Source organism: Piliocolobus tephrosceles, chromosome 11, assembly GCF_002776525.5.
Source record: "Piliocolobus tephrosceles isolate RC106 chromosome 11, ASM277652v3, whole genome shotgun sequence".
In the NCBI taxonomy this organism is placed as follows: domain Eukaryota; kingdom Metazoa; phylum Chordata; class Mammalia; order Primates; family Cercopithecidae; genus Piliocolobus; species Piliocolobus tephrosceles.
In genome coordinates, this window is record NC_045444.1 from 110,399,920 (window position 1) to 110,427,254 (window position 27,335).

General features: G+C 43.7%; 1 protein-coding gene across 1 annotated transcript in view; it reads right to left on the reverse strand.

The window, feature by feature from the left end:
• WDFY1 (WD repeat and FYVE domain containing 1) overlaps positions 1-25,255 on the reverse strand; it is a 70,853-nt gene extending 45,598 nt beyond the window's left edge. The window contains exon 1 of the mRNA XM_023222296.3: positions 24,947-25,255. Coding sequence (XP_023078064.1) covers positions 24,947-25,083 — 137 coding nt within the window. The 5' untranslated portion in view covers positions 25,084-25,255. The remainder of the gene's footprint in view (positions 1-24,946) is intronic.
• Positions 25,256-27,335: the final 2,080 nt, after the last annotated feature.

The window sequence follows — 27,335 nt, forward strand, 5'->3', positions numbered from 1 at the left end:
CAGCTGGCAGTGGGAAACCTTGCAATAAAACAAAGTCTCACTAGGCATGGCTGGTGCAGGATCCTGACAAGAAAATGGAGCTCAAAGTAAAACCATCTGGTGAAAAATGGAGTTTTTCACTTTTCACTTGCCTCAGTGGATGCATCCCTCCTCAAGGGAAAAAGATGGGCAAGGCTTATCTTTGCTTAAAACAGAGCGGCTGAACCGTACAGAACACAAGGTACTCTCGACAGTGGCTATCCTCGCCTTCAGCTAAGCATCACATCACTTTGTTTACAGGACTGCAGACCAGTGGGCCTGGTTATCTTTCCTTGGAAGCCTGTTTTTCTTTATTAAAATCACTGATGCAGAACAACAACAAAAAATACAAGTAAAACTAGTCAGAGACCAGAGGGACAATCAGAATAGTGGTTGCTTCTGGGGTAAGAGGAAGACTGAATGCAACCGGAAGAAAGAAAACTTCCTAGGGGAACGGCAAGGCTTTGGGTGTTGGTGACCACGGGTATATGTATTTGTTAGAACCTGTCCAACTCTACCCAAGATCCGTACACACTATTATATATGATTAAAGTAAAACTAGTAGTTGGTCTTTATTTATCCAAACAAATAAGATGACTTAGCACCACAGTGAGATTAACGCTATTCTGTATGTGAACTGGATAGAAACAAGGCTTAGGGCTAACACAACTGGATCAATCCTCTAGATCCACCAACCAATTGATAGGCAATACACAGGACATGGGAACATATTGAGCACCATTCAGCAAAGTCAAGACTGCAGGAAACTCCATAGAGAAATGACTCACTTTCTTCTACAAATAATTTGCAAGGGAAAAAAAAAATAGAGAGGAAGGACAAACCTATGATTAAAGAGATTTTAGAGGTCTATCAAGTAATTAAAATATGTAGACTTAGTTAAATCCTAATTCAAACTAAAAGGTATGTATAGATATTTGAGGATAATTTAAAGATTTTTTTTTTTTGACAGGGTTTCACTCCGTCACCCAAGGTCTCCCGGAGTGCAGTGGTGTGATCACAGCTCACTGAAGCCTCGAACTCCTGGACTCAAATGATCCTCCCACCTCAGCCTCCTGAGCAGCTGGGACAACAGGTGTGTAACACCACACCTGGCTGTTGCTCATTCCTTTGGGTGTGTTAATGGTGCCACTGTTTGTTTTTTAAGAAGTAAACAATAATTCCTCTATATCACGTTTGCCATTCTCATTTGTCATCCTCAGCAGGACTACCACAGTCTAGGTCCATCTTTCACACAGCAGTCAGCCTGCTCTCACAGGAGTAGTGGACTCTTGCCTCCCTCTGCTCCATCTCCAGTGTGCTGACCCCCAGCTACCTCTCCCAGGGAGCCACCAGGATCACAGTGCTCCTATGCTCAGAACCCACCAGTGGTTGTCTCGAATCCAGATTCAACTGACAACCTTAGTGCCTATGACTCCCCATCCCAGAGCCTCCATCCCAGAGAGCTGTCATCCTCACATTCCCCGAATATGTCCAGCTCAGTTTATGCCCTAAATCTGCCTTCCTCCCCACCCTACCAAGAACTCTTCTGTCTAGACAGTGTTTTCTGAGCAGATCACAGGATGGATGCCATCTCAGCATAACTTCTTCATCTAAACGAATCAGTGGATGCTTCCATCCAATGATGATCCTTAGACATGAATGACCAATTTATTATTGCAATATGTTGACTATATTCCATATTACTTAAATCAGAATGTTTATGGATATATTCCGACATAGGGGATGAAGCCAAAACCATTGCAATAAACAAGAGGCCAACTTCCTGCTAAGCATTAACTCTGTTCAACGATTCTCCTCCACCTCCAAACACACGGTGACGAAGGCCAAGGCACCTGGAGATTAAGGATTCATGTAGCACCACTTCACACTCACAGGCTTCATTTGTACAGTCACAAAGTAAATCTGCCAGCTGCCTGCGTGTTCGACTTTTTTAGGTCAAAGGAAGAATGGAATGCTGACACGTCCTAAACCTCTTTGAATCAACCCCAGCATCTTAGGTCATGAATGTATAGGTGGCCCAAAGCTTCCAGTGGCATGTGCTCTTCCTTGGTGCTCGTGGAAAGGGGGCGGGCACAATTCAGACATCAGAGAACTCTGCTGGGAGAAGAAAATCTTAAAGGTTGTCTCTTCCAACCAAGTATTGAACCTGGAAAAGTCTAATGTTAATTTCATACAGTTTTAGAATACTTAAACTAGCCCAAAGTCAAAATCGAATCTACTTAGACTCCAGCATTTTGAACACAATATTACTTCCTTTGGAAGACAAACATCAGCATACAGTTTGGTTGGCACAAATTGGACCCATGCTAGGACCCAACTAATAAACTAGGAAACTGTCAAGACTTCCACGATCTCTTAGGGTTTTTTGTTTGAAAGCTGTCGGTCACATCCCAGCTGAGAGAAGGCCCTCCTTGTCTGGGAATCAGGTTCTAAATGAGGCAACTAGCCTGGATGGTTGGCGCTACCTTTGTCTTCACACCCTCACCTGGCATTCCCTTCCATCTCTTTTCAAACCAGACCCTTCCTCTTCCAAGGTTAAATCAGACCAATGTTAAGTTTAACCCTTAACACCATTGTACCCCAAGAACCTATCTATTAAACAGAGATGCTTATTTCTATGAGTAATATATGAATGCATTTTGTATTATGTCCAGAATATTTACCAAATGGTTGTAAAAATAGTTTTAAGTTGGGCCACTTATTTAAAATACAACAAATTCCAGACTAAAAAAATTACTATCCAGTAAATTGGAAGTAAAATCTACTATTCAGTAAGTTGAAAGCAATATAATAATACAGTTTAGTAATATTTACAGGAGCAAACTATTTAAAAGCCTAGGATGATATTAATAAACTGTAATCCCAGCACTTTGGGAGGCCAAGGCGGGTGGATCACGAGGTCAGGAGATCGAGACCATCCTGGCTAACACGGTGAAACCCGGTCTCTACTAAATATAGAAAAAATTAGCCCGGCGTGGTGGCAGGCACCTGCAGTCCCAGCTACTCGGGAAGCTGAGGCAGGAGAATGGTGTGAACCCAGGAGGCGGAGCTTGCAGTGAGCCGAGATCACGCCACTGCACTCCAGCCTGGATGACACAGCAAGACTCTGTCTCAAAAAATAAATAAATAAACCATCTAATCACTAAAGTGTCAAGATCAGCTGGTATTATTTTTGTAGAAATCACAATATGTTGTCTAGATTGAATGTCTAAACCACTCTCTCCACTAAGATAAAACGGCTTATGTTTTCCTTTAATATTTTGACAATTTTACACCCACATAAACTCGTCTAATGTTTTTCCTGCTACTTATTCTGCCCACTTTTTCTAATGGCTAGATTTTCTTTTATGTTCCAGGACCACATCAATCTGGGAAAAAGAAATCTTTCCTTAAAACCACAACCTCAGAAATGTGTTCATTCTTTTCCAAGCTCTATTTTTAAGTTGTTTTAAAACAATAGTCTGATATTTTTCCAAAAGGTCCTTAAAAAGGAACTGTGTCATTGCTTTCAGAGCCTACTAAATGTTTTCCAAACTTCTCCACGCTACCATTCCTATGGAGGGCTTCTACCGCCTATCTCCTCTGCATTTTTAATTAGAGAAACAAGGACTTATAGCTGCAATATATTCCAGGAACAAATGAGAAAAGCTATCTCCACATGTGACTATGTTATACATATATAACTTACAGGGTATGCATGCCACTACCATCACTTACTTACTTACTTACGTACTTACTTACTTTATTTATTTATTTATTTATTTATTTATTTATTTAACAGTGTCACTCCATCTCACTCCAGGCTGGAGTGGTATGGCACAAGCTCAGCTCACTGCAACCTCTGTTATTTATTATTTATTTAGCTCACTGCAACCTCTGTCATTCATTCATTCATTCATTCATTCATTCATTTATGTATTTATTTAACAGAGTCTCACTCCATCTCACTCCAAGCTGGAGCGGTATGGCACAAGCTCAGCTCACTGCAACCTCTGCCTCCCAAGTTCAAGCGATTCTTGTGCCTCAGCCTCCCGAGCAGCTGAGATTATAGGCATGTGTCACCATGCCTGGCTAATTTTTTAATTTTTAGTAGAGACAGAGTTTCACCATGTAGGCCAGGCTGGTCTTGGACTCCTGTCCCCAAGCGATCCGCCCACCTCGGCCTCCCAAAGTGCTGGGATTACAGGTGTGAGCCACTGTACCTGGCCCCATCACTTTATCATTGTTCAGCACTGTAGATGATTCATTTATTTTCCAAATAAATAAAATTCCCAAATTGATTCTTTCTTATGTTAAATATTTCAGATTTAAATGTTTTTAAAATGTACTACTGTGCAGGGAAAGCAAATGAATAACTCAAAACAATAACAAAATGCCACTTCTAGGGCTCTCATACTTCTTTGTCAGAATTGTAAATTAGAACTAACTCTTGGGCAAGAATTTTGCTCCAATAGAGAGAGAAACAAATACAACTGCCCAATAATAATAATGACAACACCACTAATGATATGCTTTGATTAAGGAATTCCAGGCTTGGAAATTGGTTCTATAAAAATTATTTAATAGAATAAAAAAAGACCTACAAATTTAAAAAACTTCATATAAGCCTTATCCAAGGAGTAAAAATGGGGAAAATACGTTAAAAAATGAAATCGGTTAATGCTAGAGTAATTCAATAGCTTATATAATCATTACAAATAGTTATGAAGACCTGGCGTTCCAAGAAAATGTTTATGAAATGGTCAGCTTTTTTGTTCCAAAAAAAAAAAAAAAAGCATACCACAGAGATTATTATAACCCTCAGAGATACTGCAGGTTTATCACAATAAAGCGAATGTCGCAATAAAGTGAGTCACACAAATTTTTGGTTTCCCATACGCAAGTTGTGGTTACACTATAGCTTGTTAAGTGTGAAGTAGCATTACATCTAAAAATCAATGTACATACCTTAGTTTTAAAATACTTTATTGCTAAAAAAAGTTAACAACCATCTGAACCTTCAGCAAGGGATAATAGTTAATGATCATCTGAACCTTCAGCGAGGGATAACAGTTAACGACCATCTGAACCTTCAGCAAGGGATAATAGTTAACGACCATCTGAACCTTCAGCGAGGGGTAATCAGTTTGCTGGTGGAGGGTCCTGCCTCAGTGTTGATGCTGCTGATCCGTCAGGATGGTCGGTGATGAAAGTTGGCTTGGCTGTGGCAACTTCTTAAAATAAGACAACCATGAAGTTTGTTGCATCGATTGACTCTTCCTTTCCCAAAAGACTTCTCTGTAGCATGCAATGCAACTTCATACCATTTTACCCATAATGTGCCAATTCTGCTAGCTTCAAACTTTACTTCTGCAGCTTCCTCACCTCTCTCAGGGTTCATAAAATCGAAGAGGATTAAGGCCTTCTTTCAAAATTGGAGTCGATCTTCTCAATGCCTGCTGCTCCCCCATCAACTAAGTTAATGGAATATTCTAAATCTTTTGCTGCCATTTCAACAATGTTCATGGCATCTTCATTGATGTCGATTTCATCTCAAGAACCCACTTTCTGTGCCCATCCATATGAAGCTCTTTATACATTCAGCTTTTATCATGAAATTATAACAATTCAGTCACATCTACATGCTCCACTTCTAATTCTAATTCTCTTGCTATTTCCACATCTGCAGTTACTGAAGGCTTGAACCCCTCAAAGTTATCCATGAGGGTTGGAATCAACTTCTCCCAAATTCCTGTTAATATTGACAGTTTAACCTTCTTTCAAGAATCATGAATGTTCTTAATGACATCTAGAATGGTGAATCCTTTCCAGAAGGTTTTCAACTTACTTTGCCCAGATCTATCAGAGGCACTATCTATGGCAGTTGTAGCCTTATAAAAAAAAATTTTTTTTGAGACAGGGTCTCCCTTGGTTACTCAGGCTGGAGTGCAGTGGCACAATCATGGCTCACTGCAACTTATGCCTCCCAGGCTCCAGGGATCCTCCCACCTCAGGTTCCCCAGTAACTGGGACTACAGGCACATACCACTACACCTGGCTAACTTTTTTAAGGTTTTTGTAGAGATAAGGTCTCATTATATTGCCCAGGCTGGTCATAAACTCCTGGGCTCAAGTGATCCTGCCACCTCAGCCTCCCAAAGTGCTGAGACTACAAGCATGAGCCACTGTGCCCAGCAAAAGTGTATTTTTTAAATCATAAAACTTGAAAGTTGAAATTACTCCTTGATCCGCGAGCTACAGAATGAGTGTTGTATTAACAGGCATGAAAACAACATTAATCTCCTAGTATGTCTCCATCCTCAGAGTTCTTGAGTGACTAGGTGCATTTTCAATAAGTAAATATATATATGTGTGTGGGGGGGTATATATTTTTATATATATACAAATGTGTGTATGTGTAGATATATATGTGTGTATATATATGTATATATTTGAGACAGAGTCTCACTCCATCACCCAGGCTGGAGTGCAGTGGCATGATTTCAGCTCCCTGAAACCTCTGCCTCCTAGGCTCAAGAGATTCTCATGCCTCAGTCTCCCAAGTAGCTGGACTCACAGATGTGCAACACCATGCCTGGCTAATTTTTGTATTTTTAGTAGAGTCGGGGTTTTGCCATGTTGTCCAGACTGGTCACAAACTCGTGACCTCAAGTGATTTGCCTGCTTTGGCCTCCCAAAATGCTGGTATTACAGGCATGAGCCACCGTTCCTGGCCAATAAGCAATAATATTTTGAAAGGAATCTTTTTTTCTGAGCAGTAGGTCCCAACAATGGGCTTAAAATATTCAGTAAACCATGCTGTCAACAGAAATGCTGTCATCCAGGCTTTGTTGTTCCATTTATAGAGCACGTGGCAAAGTAGCTTTAACAATTCTTTTTTTTTTTTTTTTTTTTTTAGGCGGGGAGATGGAGTCTCGCTCTGTCGCCCAGGCTGGAGTGTAGTGGCCGGATCCTGGCTCACTACAAGCTCCGCCTCCCGGGTTCACGCCATTCTCCTGCCTCAGCCTCCCGAGTAGCTGGGACTACAGGCGTCCGCCACCTCGCCCGGCTAGTTTTTTGTATTTTTTAGTAGAGACGGGGTTTCACCATGTTAGCCAGGGTGGTCTCGATCTCCTGACCTTGTGATCCGCCCGTCTCGGCCTCCCAAAGTGCTGGGATTACAGGCTTGAGCCACCGCGCCCGGCCAACAATTCTTAATAGTCCTAGGATTTTTGGAATGGTTAATGAGCATTGGCTTCAACTTGAAAGTTATCAGCTGCATTAGTCCCAAGAAGAAAGTCAACCTATCTTTTGGAGCTTTGAACCCAGGCACTGACTTCTCTTCTCTGGCTATGTAAGTCCTAGACGGCATCTTCTTCCAAAAGGATTGTTTGGTCTACATTGAAAATCTATTGTTTAATGTACTTGTTTTCACCACTTATCTTAGCTAGATCTTCTAGATAACTTGCTGCAGCTTCTACATTAGCACTTGATGCTTCACTTTGTACTTTTATGTTATGTAGACTGCTTCTTTCCTTAAACCTAATGTGCCAATTCTGCTAGCTTCAAACTTTACTTCTGTAGCTTCTTCACTTCTCTCAGGCTTCATAAAATCGAAGAGGATTAAGGCCTTGCTCTGGATGAGGCTTTGGCTTAAGAGGATGTTGTGGCTGGTTTGATCTTCTATTCAGATCACTAAATCTTTCTCCACATCATCAATAAGGCTGTTTTGCTTTCTTATTCATGTTTTCACTAGATTAGCACTTTTAATTTCCTTCAATAACTTTTCATTTGCATTCATAACTTGGCTGTTTGGTGCAAGAGGCCTAGCTTTTGGCCTGTCTCAGCTTTTGATGTGCCTTCCTCACTAAGCTTAATCATTTCCAACATTTGATTTAAAGTTAGAGACATGTGACTCTTCCTTTCACTCGAACACTCAGAGGCTACTGTAGGGTTATTCACTGGCCTAATTTCAATATTGTTGTGTCTCAGGGAATAAGGAGGCCTGAAGGGAGAGGGGGAAAGGGAGGAAGGGAGGAAGGGAGGGAGGGAGGGAGGTGGGGGGCATAGAGGGAGGGAGGGAGGGAGGGAAAGAGAGAGAGAGACAGACAGACAGACACAGGGTAACAGCCTGTGATGGAGTATTCAGATCACACACACTATCATTTAAGTTTGCCATCTTATATGGGCACAGTTTGTGGCTCCCCAAAACAATTACAATAGTAATATCAAAAAATCACTGAACACAGACCACCACAACAGATATAATAATAAAGTTTGGAATACTGCAAGAATTACCAAAATGTGACACAGTGACACAAAATGAGCACAACATATTGGAAAAATGGCACAGATAGACTTGCCTGATGCATGGTTGCCATGAACCTTCAATTTGTACGAAATGGAGTATCTGAGAAGCACAATAAAACAAGGTATGCTTGTATCAAATCATATAACTAAATTAGGCATCCATACTACATCAGGCTGGCAGGGCAGGTAGGGAGGCTGACAAGGGACAGGAGAAGGGGAGGAGAAGAGAACCCCCCTCCAAGGCAGACAATGTCTTGGGCTTCTTGTGAGAACCCCAGAGAAAAGATGCGGAGGCTGAGTTCTGACAGAACAGCAGGGTACCTGCTGACTTCCCCAGTGAGCCACAATTAAACACTTTGCGCAATGAGCCTTGAGGCACTTAGGGACTTATTTTGTCTGATTTTCAAGAGTGGCTACCTAAAATTCTACATGTGAAAATGTTCCACTCCCTAAGAGTGTATCCTTTAAATTGCTGTCCCCACCAAAAGCAAAAACAGAAGTCACTGGAATCAGAAGCAATTTCAAATATAGTGGCACGACTTTCCTTTTTTCAACAAGGCAGACACCAGAGGCTTCAGTTGTCCATTACTGAGGACGCTCACCCTGGCCTATGCTGGCCTTCGACATGAACTTGTGCCTTGGGTCAGGCTTGGGATTCTGGAGCACCATCTGCCCCCAATGACTCAGGGGATTTGACACGTCTGCAGATGTTATTGTAGAGGTGAGAGAGCCCCAGCACCAAAAAGGAGACATGGACCTGGACACCAGACTAGAGGTGCCTGGGTAGCCGGGGGCCTTGACAGCATCATTCCCAAAGGAACAGTGAGCAGAAGGCAGGGCCAGCAGAGCTGGCAAAGACATCAGATGCAGAAAGACAGTGAAGGAGAAGATGCTCTCAAAAGGCACCTACCTCTTGGGCCTGAAAGTTACAAGGCAATAAACTGTGCCTCCAGCAACATGTGTCCCTGCCTAACTTCTAACTTCTTTTTTTTGAGACAGAGTTTTGCTCTTTAGGCCCAGGCTAGAGTACAATGGTGTGATCTCGATCTCTTCTCACTGCAACCTCCGCCTCCCAGGTTCAAGCGATTCTCCTGCCTCAGCCCCTCTAGTAGCTGGGATTACAGGCACCCACCGCCATGCCCAGCTAATTTTTGTATTTTTAGTAGAGATGGGGTTTTACCATGTTTGTCAGGCTGGTCTTGAACTCCTGACCTCAGGGGATCCGCCCAACTGGACCTCCCAAAGTGCTGGGATTACAGGTGTGAGCCACCACACCCAACCTCCTGCTTAACTTCTTGCAAGCTCACAACACTGAACTATTGTGGCACACACAAGGCCACTTCCTGCATTCTAGACACACATCAAGATTCATGAAAAGCAACTCTGTCATTTCCCACCTCCCTGCACCTCCCTGAACTTCCCTCTACTCTACCACCTTCTCTTAAAAAAAAAAAAAGAGAGAGATTTATGAAAAGCTTGTGGTCTGTTGAGAACGAGGTGCCACATCCTGACAGCAGGGATGGCAGGCGCTTCTGCCTTCATTCTACACACATTCTAAGGAAGCAGAAGCAAGGAGAGATAGTCTGAAAATCATAGAAACCAACAGCAGCACTGCATCACACTGACTTCAGTTAGTTGCCTGACCAACTTTCTCTCTTATCAGAAGACGGTGGAAGTTCATCTTTCAAAACATTACCAAAGTAAACAATTCAAAGCAAAGCAGCCTTATATGGTAAATCAGTAAAACTTTTTAAAAGGCTTTTTAGAAATCCACACTTTATCCACCAAAGCCGTAACTCCTAAACAATAAGGAAATAAGAAGCATTAAATTACTTTTTCCCCCCAAATAAATCAGAGTATGGAACAGTTCAGGTCTAACTTCAAAGCTCACTTGGTTCAAAGAAACACTGACCTCTGTGCTAAATAGGAGTGGTGATTCCAACAAAGTCTCTCACTACCTCCAGGTCTAGATTTAGCCCAGTCTAGCTACAGTGTGCAATATAGTTTGTAAGTGCCTGCGGTGAAACAATTTAAAACACAATGTGCTCGATTCTTTACTCCTCTCTGTATCCATGCTCCTTACGATCAGCCATTTTGCAGCTCTTTCCATCAAGAGATGGAATATATTTCTCTGAGTCTTGTTTTTGTTTTGAGATGGAGTCTGGTTCTGTCACCCAGGCTGGAGTGCAGTGGCTTGATCTCAGCTCACTGCAACCTCCACCTCCAGGGTTCAGGCGATTCTCTTGCCTCAGCCTCCTGAGTAGCTGGGATTACAGGCATGCACCACCACGCCAGGCTAATTTTGTGTATTTTTAGTAGAGACGGGGTTTCACCATGTTGACCAGCCTGGTCTCGAATTCCTGACCTCATGTGATCTGCCCTCCTTGGCCTCCCAGGCTTACAGGCATGAATCACTGCACCTGGCCTATTTCTCTGATCCTTGAATATGGGCTGGCTAGTGATGCTCTGTTCAAAATAATGTGGCTGAATGGGTTGCTAGTACTGAGTCCAGAGGCTTGGTTTGCTCTCACTCCCTGTCTTGGAAGACTGCCATGTCACATAAACCACAGGGGCCAGTCTACCAGAGGACAAATGACGACATGGGAGAGCTCAACTGTCCCAGCTGAAGCCATCCTCGGCCTGCCTGTAGTGAGCTCACTCCCAGGCATGAGAAAGAGTCCAGCTAAGCTCAGCAGAGCTGGCCCATGGCTGGCCACAAGCATGAGTGAGCCTGTCTGAGGCTAGCAGCACTGCCTAGGTGACCCGTGGGCTCATGACAATGACAAATCCCTGCTGTTTTAAGCCACTGAGTTTTGAGGTGGTTTGTTACGCTGCACAAGCTGACACCATGCTTTCTGTTCCAAATAAATAATATACCTTTAAGAATACGTAGGAATCTGAGGTTAAAATTAAAACTAAAAAGCAATTGGCATTTATTGAATGCCAAGGATTTCAAAGTAGATAGTACAAATAACTCCATTTCAACCCTTAATTGAAATATAGGACTCCCATTTTGCACAAGTGCTAATTTGAATCCTTAAAAATGCAAGCAGTCACTGGAAGTACAAAATAAAATTATTACTCTTAAATATCATACAATGTTTGTCATCCTGTCTACCAAGGATAAAACTTCTGCATGCTTTACCTTCCTATAGTAGATATATGAAAAGTGGAGTTATAACCACAGTTACAATTAAGAATAAAGTGTTTATTCCAGGGAGATTAATCTTTGATCTGCTGAAAAATATGCCTGATGATCATAATAAGTAGAAGGATTCCTTCTTATTTCTTCTACTGTTAAACTCTATCAAAGAGCTAATTAAAAACAAGGTTAAAATACATTTAAGGGAATCACTAAGTCTCAAAAGCCTCATCTATTTAAGCCACAATATAGTAGGAGCAAAGATAGATTCAAGGTACGATTTTTTCCTCTGAAAACCACTGACTCACAAACCAGGAGGCATATTGCAGGAGTCATTAATATTTTTCTGAAGGCAGTGGTGTGATCTCAGCTCACTGCAGCCTCTGCCTCCCAGGTTCAATCTATTCTCTTGCCTCAGCTTCCCAGGTAGCTGGAACTACAGGCGTGCACTATCACACCCAGCTAATTTTTGTATTTTTAGTAGAGATAGGGTTTCACCATATTGGCCAGGCTGGTCTTGAACTCCTAGCCTCAAGTGGTCCGCCCACCTCGGCCTCCCAAAGTGCTGGGATTACAGGTGTGAGCCACTGCACCTGGCCTAATATTTTTTCTTTTTTTTTTCCCCCATACCAAAAGGGCACTGGAAATATTTTTAAACCTGTAATTCCATAAGGATATACATTTGGGTTCAATACATATTTTCTAGTATGTATCACCAGTATGAGTACCTATTTTTTTTTTTTTTTTTTTTTTGAGACGGAGTCTCGTTCTGTCACCCAGTCTGGAGTGCAGTGGCGCGATCTCAGCTTACTGCAAGCTCTGCCTCCCTGGTTTGTGCCATTCTCCTGCCTCAGCCTCCCGAGTAGCTGGGACTACAGGCGCCCACCACCATGCCCAGCTAATTTTTTGCATTTTTAGTAGAGACAGGGTTTCACTGTGTTAGCCAGGATGGTCTCCATCTCCTGACCTCAGGATCCTCCCACCTCAGCCTCCCAAAGCACTGGGATTACAGGCGTGAGCCACTGCGCCCAGTCGATTACCTTGAAATTGATGTCCATGCTTTAATAAGCAGACTCAACTAGCACATGATTATTTCTATCAAATCACGCCAAGTTCTACCTGGCCTGAAACAGCAACATCTCTAAAACTGAATGTCTTCTTTAAACTTTCTTGAAAACACACCCTAATCACTCCAAAAACAGCTAAATTAAAGCAATTTAACCATCTTTAAATTCTAAACTGATAAAAAGAGATCGATTAATCATCTAAAAAGGGCAGACTATATGTTACAAATTAAGCCCTGATTTCTTTTAAACTCTGGGCAAACAGTAATTCTGAGAAAATGTGAATTTCTGGTCATTCTTAGGGATGCTGATACTAATTCAAATCTTGGTAAATCTGTGAACATTTCTGTCACCTATAGCAAAGGATATTTTTTCCTAGTCTGACAGTACTTCCAGGGGATACAGGAAAAAAAAAAAAGTGTACTTCTGGCATGCTAGATGGTTTCTATAACATTAAGACGTTTGCTTGAAAGGGAGAAGCAACAACATAGCCATCAGTGCCATCTGTTTTTATCGAATAAATAGCAATTTCCTTCCAAAGAGTCTCCGGAATTCTGCCCTGTTCATTCTCGCTGCAAAAAGAAGTCTTTCTCCTTTGGTAACAGAGAGAGAAAACACTAGATTGTTATTGAATTTATTCTCTAAATTAAAAGGCAGAGAAACCAGCCTCATTGTGTAGAGGAGAATTAGATTGGCTGAGAAAAACAGAAATTTCCATCCCCTCCCACAATCTAGGGGAGGAATTACGGGACAGCTTCAAGGGTCTGTGACCAAGAATTAGACTGCTGATGTCACCGCAGGCAGATTTTATCCAGGGAGGAAGCCACCGGGTGGCCCCAGCATTTGCACCCCCTTTAAACAAATACCACCCTTCCAGAAGCCAGATGGCTGAAAACCTGCAGATGTTTTTTGTTGTTGTTGTTGTTTGGTTTTTTCTCAAAACAATTCTTGCTGTAATCTCTTCACTGTTAGCATAAAAACAATTTTTTGTGATCCTTGTGCCATCAAGAAGCCTAGAAACTAATCACTGAAGAGCAGGAATAATCTAGACAGGCTGGAGTACATGGAGGATCCAGGCAATACTTTCTTACATTACAAAAAGTCTGGCCAGGCACAGTGGCTCAGACCTGTAATCCCAGCACTTTGGGAGGCTAAGGTGGGTGGATCACTTGAACCTAGGGGCTTGAGACCAACCTGGCAACATAGCAAGACCCTGTCTCTCCAAAAATAAAAATAAATTAGCCGGGCATGGTGACACATGTGTGTTATCCCAGCTACTTGGCAGACTGAGGCTGGAGGATCACTTGAGCCCAGGAGTTCAAGACCAGCCTGGGAAACATAGTGAGACCCCCATCTCTACAAAAAAATCAAAAATTAGCCATGAATGGTGGTGCATGTCCGTGGTCTCAGAAACTCAAGAGGCTGAGGTGAGAGGATCGCTTGAGCCCAGGAGGTGGAGGCTGCAGTGAGCTCTGATCGTGCCACTGCACACCAGCCTGGGAGACAGAGTGAGACCCTATTTCAAAAAAAAAAAAAAGTCTCAAACTCTATCCGTAGCCTAGAAATCTTGAAACACAAAGAAACCACAAAAAAGCACAGTTTGTAATAGGAACAGTAGCCTTTTTTTTTTTTTTTTTTTTTAAGAAAGAGAATCTTACTATCACCCAGACTGGAGTGCAGTGGCACAATCTCAGCTCACTGCAACTTCTGCTTCCCAGGTTCAAGCCATTCTCCTGCCTCAGCCTCCCGAGTAGCTGGGACTGCAGGCGCACAACATCTCATCCAGCTAATTTTTGTATTTTTAGTAGAGACAAGGTGTCTCACCACGTTGGCCAGCCTGGTCTCAAACTCCTGACCTTAAGTGATTCACCCACCTCGGCCCCCCAAAGTGCTGGGATTACAGGCATGAGTCATGACACCCAGACAGTGGCCTATTTTTAGATTATGTTCCATGCTTCTTTTTCCTAACAGATTTGTTGACTGATTCAATCAAACTAACACTTGAGACATTACTATAAGCTTTACACTGTTTTACATGTTAGAAAAATTTTATTTTATTTTATTTTTATTTTTGAGACAGAGTCTCACTCTTGTCGCCCAGGCTGGAGTGCAATGGCACCATCTCAGCCCACTACAACCTCCACCTCCCAGGTTCAAGCCATTCTCCTGCCTCAACCTCCCCGGTAGTTGGGATTACAGGCATCCACCACCATGCCTGACTAATCTTTGTATTGTTAGTAGAGATGGGATTTCACCACGTTGACCAGGCTGGTCTCGAACTCCTGACCTCAGGTGATCCACCCATCTTGGCCTCCCAAAGTGCTGGGATTACAGGCATGAGCCATTGTGCCCAGCCAGAAAAATCTTAAAGGTCACCATTTAATTAGTAAAGGCAAATATGTAAATGAATAACAATAATAATACAATGTGGTAAGAGCTATCAGGACAACAAAATGGTAGATTAATGTTAGGGAGTGGGAATGGTGGGACAGTGGGTTGGGGGATTTGGCAAACATTGCAGAAGAAGTTCGAATGGATGAGAGGGAGTTAAGCAAACGAAACTGAGAAGAGGATTTCAGCCAGGGAGAGCAGCACAGCAGTAAGAAGTCTCTTTGGGATACTGCAGGTATCCCAGGAATTCCATACTAGGCTGTATTTTCTACAAACCATAACCTAGAAACCAAAAATGCCCCCCATCAATACTGGTTTCACTACAAGCACCCTCATCTCCCCATTAACCTTTGAAACTGAACTCTACTGATGGAAAGTATCTAAATCAAGTATAAAGAGGAGGAGAAAGAAAGAGAAAGTCAACTTTTTACTTAAAATTTCTTTGACGGTGGTCTGCTGTAGATTCCTCTTGACCTTGAAGAGAAGTGTTCTCAGCTAAGTAGTATGTGGTTGACAAAGAAAAATGAATGGTTAAAGAGATTATTTCACCATGAAGTATGACAAAAATACATCATGAAATCAGTATATATGTGCTCATATCTTAACAACTCTCAGAAAGATTTACAGAGCACACTTTGTAGAGAGGGAAGATGAATATCTAAATTCTAGAAACAAATATTCATTACATTACAATCTGCTTCTTAGGAAAGAACTAGCAGATTATTAAAGGTAAACGCAGCGGAGGAAATGTCTACTGTGCAGAAATGGTTAAGTCTGTATCATTCAACCAGTGGCTAGTTATGCAGTACCTGGTGGAGTACAGACTATGTGGGAAGATAAGGTGAATAAACACAAAGCGACAGGAACTAATACCTGACTGTAATTAACTAGGCATCATCAGTAATACACTCGGCGTGTTGAAGGAAGCTCAGAAAGGACAGAGAATGACGGGCTGGGAAGAATTATTCAACGGAGGAGGTGGAACTTGAAGTGGATCTAGGAGACAAAGCAGGGTTTGAATACAGGAGAGAGGGCAAGGGAGGTTCCTGGTAGGAAGGCCAAGGCACCCACGTGGGAAATGTACCAGATGTGAGTGGGGCAGAACACACATTGACCTTACTGGACACAAAAGAACTGTAATAAGTGAGAGATAAAAGGTGGAACTAAAGCTTAGCAGGGACCAGTTATGGAGTTCCCAAAGTCTTTCTTTTTTTTTTTTTTTTGAGACAGATTCTTGCGGCTTTATTGCCCAGGCTGGAGGGCAGTAGCATGATCTCAGCTCACTGCAACTTCTGCCTCTTGGGTTGAAGCAATTATTGTGCCTCAGCCTCCCAAAAAGCTGGGATTACAGGCATGTGCCACCACACCTGGCTAATTTTTGCATTTTTAGTAGAGATAGAGTTTCACTATGTTAGCCAGGCTGGTCTCAAACTCCTGGCCTCAAGCAATCCGCCTGCCTCAGCCTCCCCAAGTTCTGTGATTACAGGCATGAGCCACCGCACCGGCCCCCAAAGTCCTTTTACAGACATGATTACATAAGGAGCTAATGAAAGGTCATGAGCAGAAGAAAGACACAATAAAAGCCTGGTTAAAGATATGAGATTGGTGGGACAGCTCCAAGTATAGTATGCTGGAACTCGAGGAAGCCAGTTAACAGGCTTTGAAAGATGAGGCTTAAAAGATGATGAGGATAAACACTAGGGTTATTATGGGCAGGTAGGCAGAAAAGAGTTCCCACAGCAGGCCTGATGCTGCTGTCCTTACAAAGGCTTGCTTGCAAGGTTGGCCCTTGGCAGGTGTCTGGCACCTCGTTTATTCGGAGGGGGCCTCACCATTCCCTAACTCCTAAGAATGGCTCACTGTGCTCCATGCCTGTATAAAATATGTGGTTTATGCTGACCACCTACCTTCCTTCTGGGAGTCTGGAATTTTGGTACGTGTTAGGCCAAGGGTGCCTACATGACCAGCCTCTAACACTGAATAAAGTCTCTAATGAGCTTCCCTGATAAACAATATTTCACACATGTTGTCTTAATTCAATCTGAATTAGCATGTCCTGTGACTCCACAGGAAGAGGACCCTTGGAAGCCTTGTGTCTGGTTTCCTCTGGATTTCATCCCATGTGCTGATTCTGTTTTGCGTCTTTTGGCTATGATAAATCACAGCCATGTGTATGACTATAACGTGTCAGTCTTTCTAGTCAATCAATGAACCCGATCTTCAGGATCTCAAATACAGCAGGGGAAAGATGTCTCAGGGAAACTAATCACTGACATGACCTGCAAGCAACCAAATATGGAAATAAAAGCCATGACTCAAAGACAATTCTAAGAATTTAGGATTGTAAACAACCCCTCCAATGGTATTGTCCTATTCAAACAGGAAAATTTCTTTTATTTGCACACATGCACGTGCACACACACACACAAACATGCATACAGAGTAAGCAGAAACATTACTCTTTCACAAGATTAAAGTAATAAAATGCAAAATAAATGGGAATGAAAATAATAGCAGCTTAAAACACTTCTATAGTGCTTTATCTGTGCCAGTTTAGTCTTTGATAAGATTAAAGCAATTAAATGGAAAATAAATGGAAATGAAAACAATAACAGCTAACTCTGGGACAGGCACTGTTCCACATTATTTAATTCACCTAATCCTCACAAAACTCTGTAAAGCAGGTACAAAATGGACTCGCGTCCATTAACGGTGAGGTTAAATAACTTGTCTAAGCTCACAGGGTTGGGATTCTAATAGGCATTCTGGCTCCCAAGCCTCTGTTCTTAACTATGCGATAAAAAGAAAATGATTGTAACAATGAAGGATCACTCTAACAATACAGGAGTAAATGTGTGGCCGCCCAGGCTTCCTGCCTTCTCAGGTCTTCAGTTCATTTTATAACACAAATTAAAGCCTACTTGTAGGCTCTGCATGACAACGAAAATACAGCAGTTAACATCCTGGTTTTCTGTATTAACTACTGAATTCCAGCTATGCCAGGCTTCCTCCCAGGCATAACACTTAAAAATCAAGTTGTTTATTTAAGATTGTTTCTATGTGAACAATCAGTAAATATACAAATTTTTCCCCAGACCGTCTTAATAAACTTAGATATATCTAAGTGGAAGCAAATATATTAAATATTTGGTATAATTTTTAAAAAAGGAAAATGCTAAAAAACATCTAAAAGTTGGTTTTCTGTAATCTTTACTCTTTCCCAGCCTAAGTGCAATATCTTAAAACAGTTTAAATCACATGAGATTTATCTTTAACTTGGGACAAACAAAATTGAGTTGCCTGCAGAAACCAATCTTGGCCTATAAGCCCCTAATGCAACAGTATAAGCACGTCCATCCACAAACTTTGTTTCTCAAAAGTGAAGACGGTAGGCCTATAGCCTTAACTGATTTATAAGGCTTTATAAAGCTTTTACCTTTTAAAAATTGTATCAATCAACTGACTGTCTACAGTTTTGGTGCAGTCCACAGCAAAAAAGTCCAAAAAGTAAAAATACTGGTTCCTACTGTCTCACCATTTTAGTTCTGTTCTGAAAGCAGAGTCTTCTTTTCTGCTTCCCCTATCAGGAAAGTCACCACTGTAGTTCAAATTCTTAAACTTACTACTGAAGTTATCTTGTTTTTGTTTCTTTTTTTTTTTTTTAATACAATTTCTAGATAGAAAGACGGTCCTACTTTTAGCCGGTGCCAGGCATAGTGGCTCACGCCTGTAATCCCAACACTTTGGGAGGCTGAGGTGGGCACACTGCTTGAGCCCAGGAGTTTGAGACAAGCCTGGATGACATGAAAAAAACTCTGTCTCTACTAAAAATACAAAAATTAGCTGGGCGTGGTGGCATGTGCCTATAGTCCCAGCTACTTGGGAGGCTGAGGTGGGAGGATCAGCTGTGCCTGGAAGGTAGAGGCTACAGTGAGTGGAGATCATGCCATTTCACTCCAGCCTTGGCAACAGAGTGAGATCCTGCCTCAAAATAAACAAAAGACAACAACAACAAAAAGAATTTTAGCCAGGTATGGCGGCACAAGCAATGTAGTTCCTGCTACTCAGGAGGCTGGGGCAGGAGGATCGCTTGAGCGCAGTTCAAATCCAGCCTGGGCAAAACAGTAAGACCTCATCTCTTGAAAAAAAAATAATAATAATAATAATAATACTTTACAAAAATTCTTAGTTCCAAAGTTCAGGAAATTTAAACTAAAGTTAAAAATACTAATTTAGGTTTAGCAAAAGAGCGAAATTTAAAGAGCTTAAGGTAATTATTACTTTAGCAAAATACAAATGACTTCATACAAGAAGAAGTACCATTTTCTATTAACCATTCATGACACCTTAATCCATAAAGGTTTCTAAGCAGAACCCTAAGCTGACCACCGAAACCACTAATGACCTGTGACTCCCAGGTATAATGGCATTAAGCTTTGATATTCCATATTTGCTTAATACTTTTTAGAGGGCTGATCGTATCTAGCTTTGTCATATGTAGTTTGATTACAGTGAACTAGGTGGCTATCTGTGAATGACCCCAGGTAAATATACCCCAGAAAGTGACAAAAAAAAAAAAAGGGATAAAATGTAAGCAGTATTCTTTTATTTTTATTTATTTATTTTTTTTGAGACAGGGTTTTGCTCTGTCACCCAGGCTGGAGTACAGTGGCACAATCTCAGCTCACCTCAATCTTCGCCTACCAGGTTCAAGTGATCCTCTTGTCTCAGTCTCCCAAGTAGCTGGGATTACAGGTGCACACTACCATGCCTGACTAACTTCTGTATTCAGTATTCTTTCTTAGTGATTGTACATAAGCAAGCACAGTGACAAATAACCCTCCTTTCTCGTAGAGACGTGGTTCTAAGTGTGGTCCCTGGACTAGCAGCATCAGCATCAACGTTACCTGGAAACTTGGCAGAAATACCAACTCTCAGGCCCCACCTGACTTTCCAAATTAGAAACTCTGGGGGTGGGGTCCAGCAACCTGAGTTTCAACAGGACCTCCAGGTGATTCTGATGCACACTCAAGTTAAAGAACCAGTGTTCTAGAGAGGCCAGATAAACAAGTACATGAAGCCTGGACTGGGGTTCCTCAACATCAGCACTACTGACATTTGGGGCTCGATAATCCTTTGGTGTGGGGTATAAAAGGATACTGAGAGGCACCCCTACCCTCTACCTAGATGCCAGTATTAGTCACATATAGTATTAGTCCATTTTCACACTGCTAATAAAGACATACCAGAAACTGGGTAATTATAAACAAAATGAGATTCAATGGACTCACAGTTCCCTGTGGCTAGGGAGGCCGCACAATCACAGTGGAAGGCAGAAGGCACGTCTTACACGGTGGCCAACAAGAGAAAAATGGGAACCAAGTGAAAGGGGTTTTCCCTTGTAAAAACGTCAGATCTCCTGAGACTTACTCATTGCCACGAGAACAGTATGGGGGAAATTGCCCTCGTGATTCAATTATCTCCCACTGGGTCCCTCCCACAACACATGGGAATTATGGAAGCTACAATTCAAGATAATATTTGGGTGGGGACACAGCCAAACCATATCACCTCCCCGACGTCATGACAACTAAAAATGTCTCCAGATATTTCCAAATGTCCCCTGAGGGTAAAAACCACCCCTGGCCCAGAACCACTGGCCTAGATTTTACAAAAGCAGACACTAACTTCAGGAAGATCTTCATACCTTTCACCTTTCCTCTCAAAATGCTCTCAGCTAGTTCTTACTGCTTTCAGCATTTGTAAAATGAATTCACTTCAGCTGGACCCTACTTTAAATGTAAAAAGCTGCTGGCTTGTGCCTGTAATCCCAGCACTTTGGGAGGCCAAGGAGGGTGGATCATGACGTTAGGGTTCAAGACCAGCCTGGCCAAGACGGTGAAACCCTGTATTTACTAAAAAGACAAAAGTTAGCCGACTGTGGTGGCGAGTGCCTGTAATCCCAGTTACTCAGGAGGCTGAAGCAGGAGAATTGCTTGAACCTGGGAGGCGGAGGTTGCAGTGAGCCGAGATCACATCACTGTGATGCATGAAGTACATAAAGATTATAGTCTCATTTGTTCAGGCCAAATTTTAGCACCAAATGAGTTTTCAGGTCCAATTTACACACACACACATACACACTTCTGATGTTTAGAATGCACTAAATTTTGGAACTGCTGATAAGAGAAGCGGACTATATCCACCTTATAGGGAGGGAGTGTGAGGATTGAATCCAATAACACATAAGGTCCAATTCTGTACTCATAAAGGGACTTTCAACAGGTTAGCTATTGTTATTTCTAAATTACAAATTCCGATCATGTCATTTGCTTGTTTTGAACTCTTTGATCGTTCTGCACTGCCTGAAAAATAAGGTCCAAATTCCTAAGAGTGGCACACAGGAAGACCTTTCCAAAACTGGATGCTCACCAGGCATGGTGGCTCACACCTGTAATCTCAGCATTTTGAGGGGCTGAAGCAGCCTCCTCTTCCTGTGTCTTCCCAGCACTGGATGCTGAGTCCAGGGGATCGGGCTGCAGTGAGCTACGATCGCACCACTGCGCTCAGCCTGGACAACAGAGCAATATCTGTCTCTAAAAAACAAAAACTTTTTCAGACAAAGTTTTGTTCTTGTTGCCCAGGCTGGCGTGCGGTGGCGTGATCTCAGCTCACTGCAACCTCCGCCTGCCGGGTTCAAGTGATTGTCACTGTACACCTTTTGCTCTGGTTACTTAGAAATAGCTATGGTTCTTTCTCTTACAATTCCCTCCTGTCCTTTCCTCCTTCCCTCTGCCTGGGATGGGGGTGCATCCCTCCTTTTTTTCTAGATGCCACTCCTCTATGCATGGAGACCAGCTCAAAGACCTTCTCTAGGAGGCTGTCCCCATAACCTGGCCCCAGCCCAAAGAGCCTCCCCTTCCTATGTCTTCCCAGCACCGGATGCTGACTACTTAGGTGCCATCTCTTCACTAGACTGTTCAGCCCTTGAGAAAGAGCAACTTAGCTGTCAGCTGTCTCTCTCCCCGACAGGTCTAGCATGGGCCCCACACAGGTGCTGGGATTACAGGCGTGAGCCGCCTTGCCTGGCCAAGGTACTGTGGCTTTTGACCCCTGTTATATCCTCAGGGCCTGACACTCAAAAAACGTTTTCTAAATGAATGAGTAAATGAGTGAAGAGCACGACACGTATTTATGACAATGTGAAAACAAACCACCATGGCCAACACCAAGAAAAAACCCACGCCAATGTGCTTTCATTACATCTCATGAAGTGTAGCACCTACTAAAAAGGTTGTTCTCCCTTCAAGGAAGTTGCAAGAGCCTGAACACAACAGAAACCTCAAACGCCAACCCCCTCCTGGTCCAGTCATCTACCTGGGCTCTGCAGTAACAGCGGTGCATGAGTGAAAAAGCGAGCAGATGCAAGCTCCCCTAGAACGTTTCAGTCCCAGAGCAGCTTAGTAATCACTTTCCAAAAACATTTATCAGCACTGCTCCTGACCAGCAATCTCAAATATTCAGCAACTTACCCAACACGCATGAGTCATGAATAAAATATTTGACTGAATAAAGGCTGCTAACTTTTAAAGACTGTTGTTTGCATCTACATTCACATCATGCAAGAGTCATTATTCTGGCCGGGCACCAGTGGCTCATGCCTGTAATCCCAGCACTTTGGGAGGCGGAGGCGTGTGGATCACCTGAGGTCAGGAGTTTGAGACCAGCCTGACCAACATGGAGAAACCCTGTCTCTACCAAAAATAGAAAAATTAGCTGGGCGTGGTGGTGGGCGCCTGTAGTCCCAGCTACTCAGGAGGCTGAGGCAGGAGAATCGCTTGAACCTGGGAGGCGGAGGTTGCAGTGAGCCGAGATCACACCACTGCACTCTAGCCTTGGTGACAGAGCAAGCCAACATCTCAAAAAAAAAAAAAAAGTCATTATTCTGCCCTTGCCTTTTTCAGGTCCCCATCTTCTCCCCATGTTTCATGCACTCGATCTCTCTCACACATTTCTGCTTTACACACCCACACCCAGGTCCTACCAATCACTCCCCTCCTTGCTTGAAGTCAGCTACAAGTGAACCAGCAAGGAGAGGCCACTGCCTGCTCATAACCAGCTTGTTATCTAATTGAGGAAAAAGGCACAAGCTCCCTCAAAAGCAAAATCCAAAGCACCAACAGGAGTTGGGGGCTTCATGCTTTCTCTTCCCATTCAGGACAGGGTCAAAGTTACTTCAAAAGGTATAATTACACAAGGCTAGAGACTATGCCTTCAGCTTTAAGAGAACAGCAGTACCTTCCATCCTCCAGAAAGCCTCTGGACTTGTGGACTATCCCTATTTAAGACGGCTCATTGCATCAAGGAAACACAGTCTCATTCAATAAACATCAGTCATTTCCTTCAAATTCCCACCGGAAAGCTACTGACATTGTAAACCTTTAGGATTTGAAAGACGCTAAAGTTTAAAGTCGAATCATAAATATTGCTCCAATCCAATCACTCAGGCCCAGAGCTGGTGGGAGTCCTGGACTGCATTTCTGGCTTCACCAGTATCTCTGTGACTTAGCGACAAGCTACACCTCCACCAGCCTCGGTGTCCTCTTAGGAGAAATGAGAAAACTGGACCCAATCAGTGTTTCCCAAAGCGCGGTGGGCATCCAATGCCCAATGTCACAGTACAAGAGAGGACTCTGTGTGCACACCAATTAACACGTTTTAGTTATTAGTTTACTCTGGTGAGTAATGTTAGTTTTCCTAATGATATAAATAAAATTTCCTTTTAAAATAAATGCATCTAAATCTTTTTTTAAAATGAGTCACTTTCACAAAAACCTATTTAGTAAATAAGAGTTCAGGTATTCTAGCAGCCATGGCAAAAATAACTGATCTAGAGGCCTGGCGTGGCGTGAAATCCCTGAGTACAGGAGAAGGAAGACAGCGAAGGCGGTTGGAGGTTCCTCGCAAAGAAGCAAACCCGGGCACCAGTGCCCGCGGCGACCAGCTGCCGGTCCTCCAGGCTTCCAGAGGAGACGATTTGGAACTGACCCGGGAGGGCCAAGAAACACCTTCCGAGTACCAGGCTAAACCCTGCAAGGGAGAGAGACCGGGACGAAGGTCCCAGGCTACTGCGACACCGCGGGTCGGGGTTCCCTGGTTGGAGGAGCGCGGTGGGACAGGGGTCCGGGGCTGTAGGGGCGCGGTGAGCTGGGAGGGGCGCGTTGGTGCGCACTGGAACAGGGGTCCTGTGCTTGAGCAGCGCGGTGAGACAGAGTTCTCGGGCTGGAGGGGCGCGGTGAGACAGGGGTCCCGGGCTGGAGGGGTGCGTTGAGGCGCACTGGAACAGGGGTCCCGGGCTTGAACGGCGCGGTGGGACAGAGTTCCCGGGCTGGAGGCGTGCGTTGAGGCGCACAGGAACAGGGGTCCCGGGCTTGAACGGCGCGGTGGGACAGAGTTCCTGGGCTGGAGGGGTGCAGTGGGACAGGGGATCCGGGCTAGAGGGGTGCGGTGGGACAGAGCTCCCGGGCTGGAGGGGCGCAGTGGGACAAGGGTCCCGGACTGGAGGGGCGCGTTGGGGCGCACTGGAACAGGGGTCCTGGGCTGGAGGTGCGAGGTGGGCTGGGAGGGGCGAGGTAGCGCGCACTGGAACAGGGGTCCTGGGCTGGAAAGACGCGTTGGAACAGGAGTCCCGGGCTGGAAAGACGCGTTGGAACAGGGGTCCCGGGCTTCGGTGGCGCGGTGAGACAGAGTTCCCGGCCTGGAGAAGCGCAGTGGGACAGGGGATCCGGGCTGGAGGGGCGCGGCGGGACTGGGGTCCCAGGCTGGAAAGGTGCAAGTCGAGACTGGAGGACCGGAGGGAGGGAACTAGGAACCCGGCGGACCTAAGAGGCACAGAGTGGGAGTGGGGCCGCGCTGCCGGGGGGAACCCCCTCACGCAGGAAGGACCCGGGCCGTGGACCCCACCGCCCCCACACCCCGGCGCCGCGGAGTTCGGGCCGCCCCGGCTGCTCCCGGGGCCTACCTGTCCTCGCTGGCCGTGATCACGCCGTCCTCCTTGGGGATGAGCAGCGCGGCCGTGACGGCGTCCTGGTGCCCCTCGATCTTGCTCAGCAGCACCGGGCGGCTGCTCTGCGGCCTGGAGTGGATCTCGGCCGCCATGTTCGCACGGCGAAGGCGGCTGCTTACTCGGCAGGCCGCCCATCAGCTGACGACTGGGCGGGAGCCGACGCTCAGGTTTCCCTTCTGCTGCTGGGGCCTCGTGGGCGCCGCGCCGCCGTAAGCCCCCGAGTGCTGCCGCCGCACCGCCCGTATTGCCTGGGGATGCCGCGCAAACTAAAAGTCTGTGGCTGGGAGAGGACCCCAGAGGGCGCCTGCGGAGAAATGGGGAAAGTAAGGAAGGTTTAAAAGTAAAGCCATTTACCCAGGAATAAATTGAGCACCTGGAGGGGACAAGGAATTGTCCGCCAAACCAGAGATTTCAGAAATAACAATACTACATTTCATCCATTCGAAGAAGCCATTGTTTGAAAGACACACACTTTCAGAAATGTTAAAATGTGAAAAAATGTAGTGCATCTTAGAATCTTTGAACTACAATAGATGGCATTCATTGAGTGGTAACCATATACCAGGCATTAACTCAGTGTCTTTGGATCTCATTTAATACTGATAATCTTAAGAGATGAAGAAATAGATGCTCTTGTATTCCCATTTTAGAGATGAGAAAACCACCAGGTAAGTTTGATCACTACCTTAAGATTGCATAGCTATGAGAGGAAGAAAAGCAACCCTTGATCTCCAGGAACTGCCTGGTACTATCAGCCGAGCTTTGGTGTTGCTAGGAGGTGTTTACTTCCTGTGGAACATAAACATCAGACGAAGCCACTCCATAATCACATCTAAACACGGCCAAAATATGAGCAATGTACAAGCCACAAAAATTACCAAACATCCCCTTATCCTGGCCCATATAAGTGACTCGTATTTCTTTATTAATTATAATGTTAACCGCTATCTAGTCTTCCTCCATTTAGATAAGATTTATTAAGATATGCAATCTTAGAATTATACCCATTTCCTGACAACATCCAGTCCAGACGAGAGCCTCTCTTCCTTAAGCCCTCCCAGGTCACCTAACACCAACACAAATCCTTTAATAAAGCTGTACTTTACCCAGACACCTCACCATTCCCAATGGTGTGTCTTCTCCCTCCAACCAGCAATCAACCCCATTTGTTCCTGGTGGTTTTTGGCTAGAGGTCATTGACAACTAGTAAGTTCAAGAGCCAAGATTTGGACTCAGGAAGTCAATGACTCCAAACCTCTGACCCCACTATATTATTCTGACACCTGAATTGCAGAATTGCATTAGAACTGTACTATCCACATGACTATAGAGCACCTGAAATGTGGCTTGTCCAAATTGAGATGTAGTACAAGTGCAAAATACTACTGGATTTTAGAGACTTAGAACAAAACAAAAAAGATGTAATATAGTTCATCAATAATTGTTACAATGATTACATGTTGAGATGATACTATTTTGGATATACTGAGTTAGATACTATTAAAATTAATATGATCTGCTTCTTATTTTTTTAAGGTAGCTAATAAAAACTTTAAATTACAGATGTGAATCACATGGTGCTTCTATGTACAGTGATGTACTAGAACTTTTGTTTTTGTTTTGTTTTGTTTTGGTTTTGGTTTTTTGAGACAAACTCGCTCTGTCACCCAGGCTGGAGTGCAGTGGTGCAATCTCAGCTGACTGCAACCTCTGCCTCCCAGGTTAAAGGGATTCTCCTGTCTCAGCCTCCCGAGTAGCTGGGATTACAAGCACCTACCACCATGCCTGACTAATTTTGTTTTTTACTAGAGACAGGGTTTCACCATTTTGGCCAGGCTGGTCTCAAACTTCTGACCTCAAATAATCTGCCCACCTCAGCCTCCCAAAGTGCTGGGATTACAGGCATGAGCCACCATCGTACTAATACTTTCTCATGATGACGTTATTAACAAACATTCATGAATTTATTTATTCATATACTCAACAGACATATATTGCACATTTACTATATGCTGCATGCTGATGAGATTAATAAGGCATGGTTCTTGTGTGGCTGTACAGTATAATGACTAGACAGGCTACTGAACAACTTTGTTTAATCAGCCAACATTTCCCAAGTGCCTGATGTGAGCCAGGTGCCATTCTAAATGCAGCAGTGCTCAAGAGAGACAAAAATACCTCTGCTGTTAGAACTTACATCCCTGTGAAGGAAACAGATAGTAAACAAAATAAATTACATAATATATTAGAAGATGTTAAATGCTATTAAATGCAATGGAGAAAATAAAGCAGGGAAGAGTGATAGGGACTCTAGGTGATGTTGCGATTTTAAATAGGATGGTGT